Source organism: Pediculus humanus, genomic scaffold (assembly GCF_000006295.1).
Source record: "Pediculus humanus corporis 1103172108318 genomic scaffold, whole genome shotgun sequence".
Taxonomy (NCBI): domain Eukaryota; kingdom Metazoa; phylum Arthropoda; class Insecta; order Psocodea; family Pediculidae; genus Pediculus; species Pediculus humanus.
The window spans coordinates 452,265-464,764 of record NW_002987887.1 but is presented as its reverse complement, the minus strand read 5'-3'; the positions used below and the strand labels follow the sequence as shown (position 1 = coordinate 464,764).

The 12,500-nt window shown below is 29.8% G+C and overlaps 5 protein-coding genes across 5 annotated transcripts; 1 reads left to right on the top strand and 4 right to left on the bottom strand.

Annotated features, from left to right (window-relative positions):
• Positions 1-847: 847 nt before the first annotated feature.
• On the bottom strand, positions 848-2,158 carry Phum_PHUM602290 (uncharacterized protein; the record flags this gene model as incomplete). The annotated part of the gene is made up of 2 exons (XM_002432792.1): positions 848-1,112; positions 1,353-2,158. 2 exons carry the CDS (start codon positions 2,156-2,158, stop codon positions 848-850), a joined length of 1,071 nt encoding a protein of 356 aa, XP_002432837.1.
• A 1,538-nt stretch (positions 2,159-3,696) lies between these two features.
• On the bottom strand, positions 3,697-5,175 carry Phum_PHUM602280 (Palmitoyltransferase SWF1, putative; the record flags this gene model as incomplete). The annotated part of the gene is made up of 5 exons (XM_002432791.1): positions 3,697-3,723; positions 3,771-3,816; positions 3,900-4,237; positions 4,280-4,626; positions 5,133-5,175. The coding sequence occupies 5 exons, from the start codon at positions 5,173-5,175 to the stop codon at positions 3,697-3,699; spliced, it is 801 nt and encodes a 266-aa protein (XP_002432836.1).
• A 31-nt stretch (positions 5,176-5,206) lies between these two features.
• Phum_PHUM602270 (ubiquitin, putative) lies at positions 5,207-6,043 on the top strand. Its single transcript, XM_002432790.1, has 2 exons — positions 5,207-5,279; positions 5,523-6,043. The coding sequence occupies exon 2, from the start codon at positions 5,531-5,533 to the stop codon at positions 5,915-5,917; it is 387 nt and encodes a 128-aa protein (XP_002432835.1). The 5' UTR covers positions 5,207-5,279; positions 5,523-5,530; the 3' UTR covers positions 5,918-6,043.
• A 220-nt stretch (positions 6,044-6,263) lies between these two features.
• On the bottom strand, positions 6,264-6,947 carry Phum_PHUM602260 (Pallidin, putative; the record flags this gene model as incomplete). Its single annotated transcript, XM_002432789.1, has 3 exons — positions 6,264-6,365; positions 6,442-6,718; positions 6,907-6,947. 3 exons carry the CDS (start codon positions 6,945-6,947, stop codon positions 6,264-6,266), a joined length of 420 nt encoding a protein of 139 aa, XP_002432834.1.
• Positions 6,948-7,577: 630 nt separating this feature from the next.
• Positions 7,578-9,476, bottom strand: Phum_PHUM602250 (cytochrome P-450, putative; the record flags this gene model as incomplete). Its single annotated transcript, XM_002432788.1, has 5 exons — positions 7,578-7,741; positions 7,831-8,085; positions 8,174-8,395; positions 8,467-9,003; positions 9,086-9,476. 5 exons carry the CDS (start codon positions 9,474-9,476, stop codon positions 7,578-7,580), a joined length of 1,569 nt encoding a protein of 522 aa, XP_002432833.1.
• Between the last annotated feature and the right edge of the window lie 3,024 nt (positions 9,477-12,500).

The following is a 12,500-nucleotide window of genomic DNA, read 5'->3' as shown; positions in this document are numbered from 1 at the left end:
GAAGGATTGGCCTTCGTCATTCAAAAACGAAAAAAAAAAATTTTTCGTCATCGTCGCCATCTTTGTCGTCGCCATGATCACCATGATCGTCATTATCATCATCATCATCATCGTCGTCGTTTTTCCATTTTCCTTTTCCCATTTAAATAAATCCTTTTTTCGTAACCGTCGCTTGTTTCCTTTGATGAAAACCAACGAATTCGCACTGAAAAATTGAAAAATTTATTAATAATAATAATAATAATGAATTTTTTAACGGTTTTTTTAAATATTTAAAAAAAAAAAAAAAAACTTACCGTTATATAATGTTGAACGTCAATAATTGACAAACGACGACGACGACGGTGGTGACGTCACGTAATGAAATTTCAATTTTTTTTTTTTTTTTTTTTGGACGGAACAAACTTTTCTTTTTAAAACGATATTTAAAACAAACGACAACAGCAACAGGAGCAGCAACAACAACGTGACCGTCTTCTAACAAATAATTATTACGCGTGCAAGATAATTTACTAACGTTACGTATTTACGTATTTTTTAAAATAAATGTAGGAAGCAACGTGACGACCATCGACAAACTTTTCGACTTGTTGTTAACGAAAACAAAATTTTACGTATTTACGTGAAAGTCGTGTGTGCGCGTTTGCGAGCGCGTGCGAATTTCGTAACGGTTTTTCCAAATAATTTATTAAAATTTGCGTGCGCTTGATTTAAGGCAACATGTTTTTCGGTTGTTTTTTTTTTTTTTTTTTTTTTTTTCGACAAACATACAAACGATGAATAAAAAAAAAATAAAAATAAAAATTTGGCAATGTCGTTTACAAAAAAAAAAAACGGTTTTTAACTACTACTCGTTGGCCGTTGTCGAATTGTGCCTTTCGTTCGCGAACAAATTTGAATTCGCGTTCGAACTGTGTCTCGTTTTTCTTAAACTTTCACTGTCCGTGTCGAAATTCGGATTGACCGAATGAGAAAGCGCGACGGTTTTTTTAAAATCAATGGCGGCATAACCACCGGAAAGTTTTCTCGTCGGATCCGGGGGTGCCATAGACGTCGGTGATTTCGGCGGATCCCCGGTACTCGGTTCCAAATCTAAAACTATGTAATTCAGCCTTTTCGTTTCCGTTTGCGATGGATTCGACGACGGCGTCGTCGTCGTCGTCATCGTCGCCATCCCCGCCGCCATCAGACACGATTGAACGTCGAAATTAGCGTAGGTAGCTGTGATGACGTCATCATCACCCTCATCATCATCATCATCATTATCATCGTCATTCTCCCCCGTAGTTTTTTCCCATTTTTTCGAAACGAATTTGATCGTGTTGTGTAACGGTTTTTGTACGGTTGGAAACCTCGGTGCTACCTTATCCGTTCCCGGTATTATATTCATGTACAAATGATTATTATCTATGAGCGGACTAGATGGTTCATCTCCTACCACGTCTTTTTCATCGTTTTCACCGTTCGTTATATTGTTCAAATCGTCTTTTGCCAACAAATCCAAAACCGTTGAATTCAAATAAGAGGGTTCCAACGGTGAATAAGAGGGTTCGTTCAACGTTTTATTATTATTCGTTTCTTCCATATCTTGCGTCACGGATGCGATTATGTCTTCGTTCGCGTACAAATTTTGATTTGTCGTACGATTCGTCGGAAGCGGAGGAATGAGTGGCACCGTATCCAATGGCAAAGGTACGGAATTGACACTTTGGGGTGACAATGGTCCCAAACTTCCACTCGCGCTACCGACCGAACTCAAACGCGTCATGCCATTTTGAGATGAAAACCTACTACCGGGATTCCCTCTCCTCAACGGTGCCGGTTCCAAATACATTGAATCCCTATTGATGATGGAATTACCAAAATTCCCAGAATTATCATTTATTTCATTTTCACCATTCAACCTTGTTTGAATTCTACTTTGTAAAAGATTAAATAATTGTTCAGCTCTGCGACATCGAAAAGCATAAATCCCAGGTCCTGTTTGACACCTTCTCCCAGATTCGAAACTAAAATGTTCAGCATCGAAACCGTATCTTCTGAGAGTTCTCAAAGGCCATTTAATGGGTGATTTACCTCTTTGGTAAAGAATCAAATCGAAATCAGTTATTTCAAGTTGTCCTGGATTTACATGATTACCATGTTCATCCACATTCATCACCTAAAAATCATTAATAAATAATTTAATTTAACAAAATAAAAAAATACATAAATAAATGAATAAAATAACGATTTACAAAATGACATCATTTCGACATTTCTTTCTCGATTATGTGTAAGTATCAAACAGGTTTTTATTAAATAAAACAATACAAATAAACTCAATTTCAATTCTTTTCCATGTTTTGCCTTCTAATTTTATATCAATTTACACAAAATATATATACATTATATTTCACTCGATGCTGGAATAAAAAAAAAAAAAAAAAAGAAAAATGAATTTAATCATTGTTTGTTTGATTATTATTAAAATGGCAGTTAAAATTACATGACACAAACACACACAATGTCACTAAAAAATTTATGACATGAATTAAACGTTGTAAACGTTTTACTGAATGATACTTATTATAAATAGTTTTAAAAAAATTACAATTGAAATTTATTTTTAAAGTGAAAAATTACAAGAATGGAAGAGAGTTTTAAAAATTTATAATTTTATGTTAATAATCTACGGTTGGTTTACAACAATCATGTAAATTACAAAATATAAATACAAAACCGTTTTTTTTTTTTTTTAATACATTTTTTAATTGAAATTAACTAATTGTCTCAATATTATTAAAAAAATTTCAATTGTAATTTTTGTTCTTTTTGTTGAAGGTAAGCAGTAAGTTTCGAACGCATTAATAATAATGATAATAAAATACAAAGATGATAATTTACCTGAAATATATTCGGATAAATATCTTCGATATCTTTTTTGCTTGATATGCATCCCATTTTAATAATATTTGACAAAACATATCAATTCATTTTCTTTGGTAATCTTTCTTTTCCATTCGAGTCAGTCTCCACTACGTAAAAACAAACAACTTGTACTACTACTTACTAATAACAGAGACGCAACATATGAAATGTAAATTTTTTTTACAAACGAGTTCGCGGGAGAAATGTCAGTGGTTTTTTTTCAAAATTTCAAAATGGCGGAAACTTTTTTTTATATATATATATATCTAAAATACCGGTAAAATTTTTTTTTTAAAATAATCACAATTAAAATGTTTTTTTTTTTACAACTTACACACAATTTTTAATAATAACTTACGTAATATTTTACATAGTGTCAAATTTATTAAAGAACAAAAAAAAAAAAAAACTTGAAATAAATATACAAACATAGAAAAATAATTTTTTTTATTATTAAATATATTTAACAATTCATTAAAGTTTTTCAAAAAAAAGAAAAAAACTATTCAAATAAATAATAAATAAAAAATTAATGAATAAAAATGAGCTGCCTTAACTTTAAATTTTTATCAAAATAAATAAATAATAAATAAATAAACTTTTAAATGATTCGATTAAACTTTTATAAATTTTTGTGTTAAAGTTTTTTTTAAAAAAAAAAACAAAAAAGGGGACTGAATTTATTAAATTCAAATTTCAAATTTTATCTGTTTGAATTTTTTTAAAAATTGACTCCAATTATAAATAAATCCATTATTATTATTATAAGTAATATTTTTCGATTTTTCATCGAATCCCCCCCACATTTTCCCTCTACTAATCAAATAAAAATGATAAATGATTTTAATAAAAAGTATAACTGCTATTAATAAGCAGTAGACACCGCTCACAACACAGGCACATGGTCTGAAAAATAAATAAAAAATTATCAAGTTTTCATAATAAGAGAAAAATTAGTAATGATGATAACAATAACAATTAATGCTTACTCAATAGCACCACAAACATCTGTACAATTTTCAGGTAATAATATTCCAAAATAATAATCGGGACTGCAAATCGTTGTTAAAATTAACAAAGACGCATAACTCATTGCAAAAACTCCAAAAAAAATACCGGCAAAATAATAATGATAATTTGATTCTCCAATGCAACAATTTAACCAATAACAATGATGATTATAATTAAATATGCATTCTTTACAAATGCCGCAATGATAATTTTTAAATTCTAATTTTATTTTACACGTCTGACACATGCTTCCCACACCGTTTCCATTCGAATAAACATTTAATTTTTCAACATCATCACCCTTGACTGATTTACTCTTGTTAATGACAGTAAGATTTAAAAAAAAGAGAGATAATACAGTGAATAAAACTAAAAAAAAATTTTCTTCAGGCAATATTTCTGCCAGCGGAACTATCGTAAACTCGAATACGATTATGATATATGTTATCGATGTAACTGTCCAATAATGGAGAAAATAAGGACTCAAATTATCCGCAGATATTTTTATTATTATAGCTAAAACAATACTTAAATACAATGCTATGTATTTAACATCATTCGGCATTAAATTTGTTATTAATCCAATCAACATAGGTTGAAGTATTACAGGCGCAATCATTTCAATTGAAAAATAATAATTTGAAATTCTTCTCAATGGTTTAAAACAACCCATTTTTGCTTTGATTTGAAATTTGTTAAACAACCCTGTAATGTATATTTTAATTTGTAAAAAGATGATGATAATAATAATAATTTTATAAGGATTTAAATCATTATCAATACTTACCTGATAATTATTTCATGCATTCGATACAACATTCGCATACACATTCAATTTAATTATTATTATTATTATTCGATAACTTTTAATCATGAATTATAAAATTTATCATTTTTATAATATTTCCTCCTATCACTCGAATAATTAAAAAAATAATTAATTGTAAAAAAATTAATAAATTTGTTAAAAATCATAATCTAAACACTAAAAAGTTTAACAGACTCAATTTACTTTGATAAATCAACGTTACATATTAACACGGGAAATTGTATAAAAAAAAATCATTTCACATTTCGACATTATATAAATTTAAAAAGTTGATTTAGTAATTCATTTCTTTTACAAAAAAAAAAGTAAAAAACAATTTTTTACAAAAGTTAAATAAATTTTCTACTCGAAAAAAAAAAAAAAAATTTAAATATGCGATTACGAAACGTGATTGATTCATGTTGGCAACACTTTTCGTCATCCATTTTAAATTCTTTGTAAAAAATTAATGCGAAGAATCACGTTGCACTTTGTTAATTTCAACAATCTGTTGTAAATAATATTATTCGTTTGTAAATTAAATAGTTTTGTAAGTATTTGTAATAAATCCGTTGTCGAAAATGTTTTTTTTTTAAACATTTAAAGAATAAAAAACGTTAAATTGGGAATAAAAATTCAATTAGGAGCCACTACTTGGCGTGAGGAAATTGTTCGCGAGCCTTATTTCAATTATTATCATCATTTATTTTATTTTTTAAAACATTGTTTAAAATAGTCATTTATTTTTTTTATTTCAACTTGTTATGGATTGAATATTCAAAATTTTTTACAGGGTCAAAAATGCAAATATTTGTCAAGACCCTCACGGGTAAAACCATTACACTCGAGGTCGAAGCCTCTGATACAATAGAAAATGTTAAAGCCAAAATTCAAGATAAGGAAGGAATCCCGCCCGATCAACAACGTCTCATATTTGCTGGTAAACAGTTAGAAGATGGAAGAACATTGTCCGATTACAACATTCAAAAGGAATCGACTCTTCATCTCGTTCTACGTTTAAGAGGTGGAATCGTCGAACCCACTTTGAGAATATTAGCTCAAAAATACAACTGTGAGAAAATGATTTGCAGAAAATGTTATGCAAGACTTCATCCTAGAGCTACTAACTGTCGTAAGAAAAAATGTGGTCACACCAACAACATCAGACCGAAAAAGAAGTTGAAGTAGATTCTTTCTATCGTTTTTTTTCCAAAAAAAAAATATTTTCTTTTTTGATGACATCATTTTATAATAATCAGATGTTCTAAATTTTGGGATTTAATTTGCTAATAAAATTTATTAATGCAAATTGATAAAATGACAAAATTTTTCTATTTTATTTTTATTCCTTATCGTTATTTCAACCTTTTCGATCACAATCGTAATTGATTAGAAATTGTAATCCTTTTTGCACTTAATAATTAATAAAAAGGTTTATTAACAAATGAGAAAGAAAATATATATAAATATAAATATATTCGCAAATATTAACAAAACAAATTCATAAAAATCGATAACAGTAACAATAAAATATTCATTTCGATGATTTTCTAACCAAAAGTTCTTCGTACTCTTGCCTTTCAGCCTTATCCATCATTTCTTTTTGTTTTTGCTGTTCAAGTTTTAATGCTCTTTTCTATAATTGACAAATTAAATTAATTTGATACCGTTTGGCATGTGTTTAGCATAAGAAAACATAAAATTAAATTTACTTTGAGTTTTGTACTCTGCTCTTGAACGTAAATCATGTTTTTCCTCACGACAAATAATTTATCTTTATATATTTTAATTTTATCAAACATGTCTTGAAGTTCGTGATCGTATAAATTCTCGTGTAAATTCAATGATAAATCGTGCATTTCTTGCGTTACGAATTCTTGTTTTTTAATTATTTCCAATAATTGTTTTTTCATAGATTTTAAAGTCGGCTCGTATATATTAACGAAACCTTCGGTTAATTTTTCAATCGTTTCGGTGTCAACCGTCACGCTAAAACCGTTACATTTTTAATTAAAAAAAAAAAATACGTTATTAAAATAACGTTTTCCTCGTTTAAATTAACCGCATAAAAGAAAGAAAAAAAATTTTTTAAAAATAATCATGAAATTATTACCGCAGTAGTAATTATTTATTTTTTTTTAAAATAAATTCTTTTTAATAATAAATTAAAAACTTACTTTTCACTTGTCGTCATTTTCCAATCGTTTAATTCACTCATAAAAAACAAAACAAAAAAATTTAAATTTAAAAAATTAAAACAAAAACGAAAAGAAAAAGAAAAAAAATTGAATAACGCTTGACGACATTAAGTCCACCATCAACATCACCACCATCAACAACAACAACAACGACGACGACGATAAAAAAAAGTCACGTGGTTTTAAAATTTTCTATATACACGGACGGGGAAAAACAAAATGGCGGACTTTTGTTTTGTTTTGTTTTTGCAAATAATACGAAATAATTAAAACAGTGTTGCCAAATTGAAACTTCTTTATTTCATATATTTACTAATTATAATTAGGAAAAGGTTTAACTTCATCTAAATAATTCTTTTTTTTTCTTTCCGAATCTTTAATTATTAAATTATTATCATTATTATTATCATTATTATTATCATTATTATTATCATTATTATTATCATTATTATTATTATTATTATTATTAGGACAAATTAAATTCATTCAAAAATGATAATGATGATAAATAACAAAAAAAATAATAAAAACACACCCGACGTGATAAGATTTCGAATCGATTACGCTAAAAATCTTACATTTCGAAATTGTATCGATGATAAATAATTTAGATTCGAGTGATCGATTAATCGATCGATGTATCGATTAAATTATAATTTTGTATATTTTAAAAAACATCCGTCTTTCGTGCAAAACAAAAGGGATCTGTGATTTTGTTCCAATGGCACGGCCGTTTTCGAACACGTTTCAACTTTAAAATTTGACAAAATGGCGCACAAACCGATTTTCGATACCATTGAACCGAAACGAGCACCTGAAACAAACAAAACAAATAAATAAATTTCTTATCCAAAAATTAAAGAATAAAAGCAAAAAAAAAAAAAGAGAAAAAAAGGATTAAACCGATGCAAGTTCTCGGTCCTTCGCCAAACGGTAAATACGAATATGGATGACGAGTTTTCTTATTTTCTTCCGTGAACCTTTCCGGTATGTATTTTTCCGGTTCCGGATAATATTTACTATCGTAGTGTAACCCATTGAATAGGGGAATGTAAATCGGTGTTCCCTTTTTCACGACGACATCCGTTCCTGGAATTTTATAATCCATCGTACAAATCCTATCTAAAAATGGTAGCGGTGGATATTTTCTTAAAGTTTCTGTAAAAAAAAAAAAAATTAAAATCATAGAGTAAAAAAAAACTCCAATCGAAACACTCGTTCGAATTAACGATTATGATCATTTTACCGGAAACGACCATAGATAAATAATTCATTTCCATAATTCCGTCGTATGTTAAACAACCATCGTGTTTTTCCATAGAGCGTAATATTTCCTCCCTTAATTTTTCTTGCACTTCCGGATTGAGTGCTAATTCGTATAAAGAATACGTCATAGTCGTTGATGTTGTTTCAAAGCCGGCGGTGAAAAAGGCAACAGATTGTGCCAACAGTAAATCACCTTTTAATTCTACAACCGTTAAAAATTATTAATAAAAAGGTTCTGCTAGAAAAATTTTCTCATCATCATCATTTCCTCACCGAATATTTCATCTTTATCAAAAGTTTTCTTTCCATTTTCTTCTTTTTTTAATTTTTCCTCTTGTTCGTTTTTCAATTTGATCAAATTATCAACGAAATCATTTCTGAATATTTTTTGACTCTCACGTTCTTTCATGGTTTCGTCGAAAACTTTACGGAAATATTCCGTGCTTTCCTTTCTCAAGAAAACCCCACCGAGTCCTTTGATCATCCAGTGTACGAAAAAAAATGCTCGCCATTCGTAGGCTCTTTTCACCGTCGTTTCGAATATCATATCGGAAAAAAAACCGAACGTTGATTTTTCATCCCTTAAACAATTTGATTTTATACCGAACGCGCAGGTTGATATGACGTCGACTGTAAATTTGGCTAAAATTCTTTTCGTTTCCATAATCGTGTAATTTTTCTCTTTTGAATTTTCATTCAGGTATCGTATTAATTCGTCCGATGTTTCTTTGACCAAAGTAAACATTTGTTTCATTTTTCCCGACGTAAATGTCGGTGTTAATTTAGTCCTTATGAATTTCCATTTCGAACCTGAAATTTGAAATTTCCCCCCCCCCAAAAGAGATCAAGGTAAATACTTATCATTATCATTAAATTTTTATCTTACACGTACCAGTTAATGTGAAAAGGTTATTGTATCCGAGTGGATCATTTTTTTCATCGCTCGTCGCGTTTCTATTTGAAAAATGTTGAAAATCTTTAATGCATATATTTCTTATCAATTCCGGATCCCTTATTATCAATGCCGGATCGTTGTTCGTTAAATAAATCCCGTAAAATCCGTGATCCGGTAATTTTTCACTATTGTATAAATCCCCTAAAAATTCCCCGACGTTTTTCTCGAGGAATAAAAGGGATTTTAAATTTCCAAAAAATGGTACGGGTGACACGTAGGGAACGTTACGATTTTTCCAATAATTACAATTTCTATTTGCTAATGCGTATATGAACCAAGTCAAAGCGGATATTATTATTATTAGTAGCGTGACGTAGTAATAATCCATCGTTTCGATATTACTGGACAAACAACAACAAATGCTAGAAGAAAAAAAAACGGAATTAAAATATATCGGGTTGGCCAGTAAGTACGGATTTTCCATCTTTTTTTTTTCCACAGACATTATTTGGCTCCTTCTGTAACATTCGATGAGTTCATTGAACTCTTAAATAGCACGCGAGGAAAAGACACTTAAATATGTTAAGGGGGTCAAAGCGAACATTTCCTTCAATATGTGGGCTTTTTTATTTTTGAAAAGGTGGTAATGCTTCACAAGCCAATAAAAAGTTGTGGGTCGTGTGGGGGGACGAAGCCTTAAAAGAGCGTCTGGTTCGGGAAATTCCATTCTGAAGATTTTTCTTTGAAAGATAAGGAGCGTTCTGGGGGTCCAGTGGAGGTTGATGATGACCGAATAAAAGCCCTAATTGTTAATGATCGGCATAGTTCGACAGGGGACATTTCAAAGAAGCTAGATGTGTCACATACGTGCGTCGTCTTGGGTACCAAAAGAACCTTGACGCACGGATATCGCATAACCTTGGGGAGTGTAAGACGACTTGGTATGAGACGATATGCTTCTTAAACGCAATGCGAATGACCCATTTTTGAAGCGGATATTGACCGGAAATGAAAAGTGGGTTGTCTACGACGACATTTTGAGGAAAAGATCCTGGTCTGAACAAGGCGAACAAGCACCAACAACCTCTAAAGCTAACATTTACCAAAAAAAGGTATCAGTTTGGTGGGGTTACAAAGCCTCTTGAACCTGCAGGTACGAAATCAAATCATAAATTAATACCAGACCCCCCATACATCTTTAGCCCCTTCAGACAAAACCTACGAGAGCTACCCTGGGTTGTTTTGCCTATTCACCCTCCTCTTATAGTCTTAACCAAGCACAATTTTTTTACAATGACTTTTACGAAACATGGGATAATGATACTACCCAAAAAAAAAAAAAAAAAAAATGGCGGAAGGTTATCGACACAAATCCTTGTTTCCTTTTCAAAAAAAAAAATCCGTAATCACATTGTTACCAACCCAATATTTAAAATTTCACAGCCACTTACCTTTTAATATCTCAGTCGAATGATGTAAAAAAATAAACGACGAACAATTTCTAATCACGAAACATGTTATCATTAATCACGCGAAAAGAAAAAGAATTATTTTAATATTATTATTATTATATATATCGAAAATTATCACGTACTTGTCTCAAGTTTTTTTTTTTTTTATCGTCTCGTAAAACAATTTATTATTATTATCGTTATTGTTTAATTAATAATAAACTTTGATAAAATCGTTTTCCTCTTATATATATATATGTATACGTACTTACGTAAATACGTACAAACTTGTATTTTTAATTAATACGACTCATTATGATAATGATAATCGTATTTTTAAAAAAAAACAACAACAAGGACAACAACAACAACAACAAACAACAACGTTCCTACCTGCTGTTTGTTTTACGTCATCATATACGTAATAAAAACAAGTTTTTCGACCTTTTCGACAATTATATTTATTACTATTACTATTATTATTATTATTATTATTATTATTATTATTTAAATCTTTCCGTCGTCTTCTAGAAAATTTATTATCGTTATCATTATCATTATCATTATCATGATACAACAAACAGGGGAAAGAAAAAATAATTTTTTTCGGTAAAAGGGGTCAGCAAAATTGAGCGTACGCCATTTTTTTCTTATCGGCAACGATTGCGTAACAAAATTATTATTATTATTATTATTATTGCGAGTCGAAATGTTGCAAAATTATAAAATAATGATAATGCGAGAGAGAGAGAGAGAGAGAGAGAGAAAACAACATTTTAAAATCCTACCTCAAGGTTTTTTATCGCGTGTGTGTGTTTTCGTTCTTTCAGGTCGATCATTTTCAATCAGGTTTGTTTACGTGGATCTAATAAGATACCTGATTATCATCATTCATGAATATTTATCACATGTTCTTTTCCAGCATCCGAATAATTATTCGGTTCGATTAGTTGTCGCACGCGCCGATAGATGTCTCTCTACGGCAATAAAAAATAAAAAAAAAATTCGTTAAAATTTTTATTATTAACGAAAATTGTTTTAATAAAAAACTTTTTAAATATTTTTTTTTTTACCTCTTTGTTATGTAAATCCTCCATGACTTCTTTTTTTTCCAAAAAAATGTCCTCTGATAACGAATAAATCCCTGGAACAAAAAAAAAAAAAAAAATTTTGTAGGAAACGAACATCATCATTTTTAAATGAGAAGAATTTAAGTAGAATCGTTCGTTGTAAACAAAACATTTCGTCGACAAAAATCCTTTTCCCCCGTGGTGACAGGGGGAGGAGAGAGTAAATTGTCGCAAACTCGTCAAAATTTTATTTATTTATTTTTTCACGGGTTTACGTTTTTAACTCAACAATGGGCAGGGAAATTTTTTTTAAAATTAATTTAAATCGATTCGCGCGATTAAAAAAAAACAAAATGGCGGCCGAGTATTGAAAAAACAAACAATAAACGCGTTAATTATTTAAAATAAAATTTGAAATTTTTTTTCAATGTAAATAAATCATCGTTGAAAAATTTAATATTATTATTATTATTATTTTAATTAAATGTGTGCAATTCTCGTATTTCGAAAAAAAAAAAAAAATGGAAATTTTTTTTTGTTGATCGAATCGAAACCACGATCCCCCCTCCCCCTAATGATAAAACAAATGAAATCGTTTTTGTTTTTTCAAGGTACTCCGATTGCAAAATATTCTCTCTCTCTCTCTCTCTCTCTCTCTCTCTCTCTCTCTCTCTCTCTCTCTCTCTCTCTCTCTGTATTGCATTCGTTTCAAATAAAATTTTAATTTAATAACATCGAGGTCAAATTTTTATTACGGGTGAAAGGTCTCTCTCTCTCTTTCTTTGTCTTTCTCTCGCTCTACCCCCCCTCTTGTTCTCTCTCTCTCTCTCTCTTTCTCTTCATTCTCTCGCTCTCCCCCCTCTTTTCCTTTCTCTCTGTCTCTCTCTCTTG

Excerpts from the sequence above, each read along its gene's own strand:
- Phum_PHUM602270 (XM_002432790.1), top strand. The coding sequence starts at position 5,531 with ATGCAAATATTTGTCAAGACCCTCACGGGTAAAACCATTACACTCGAG.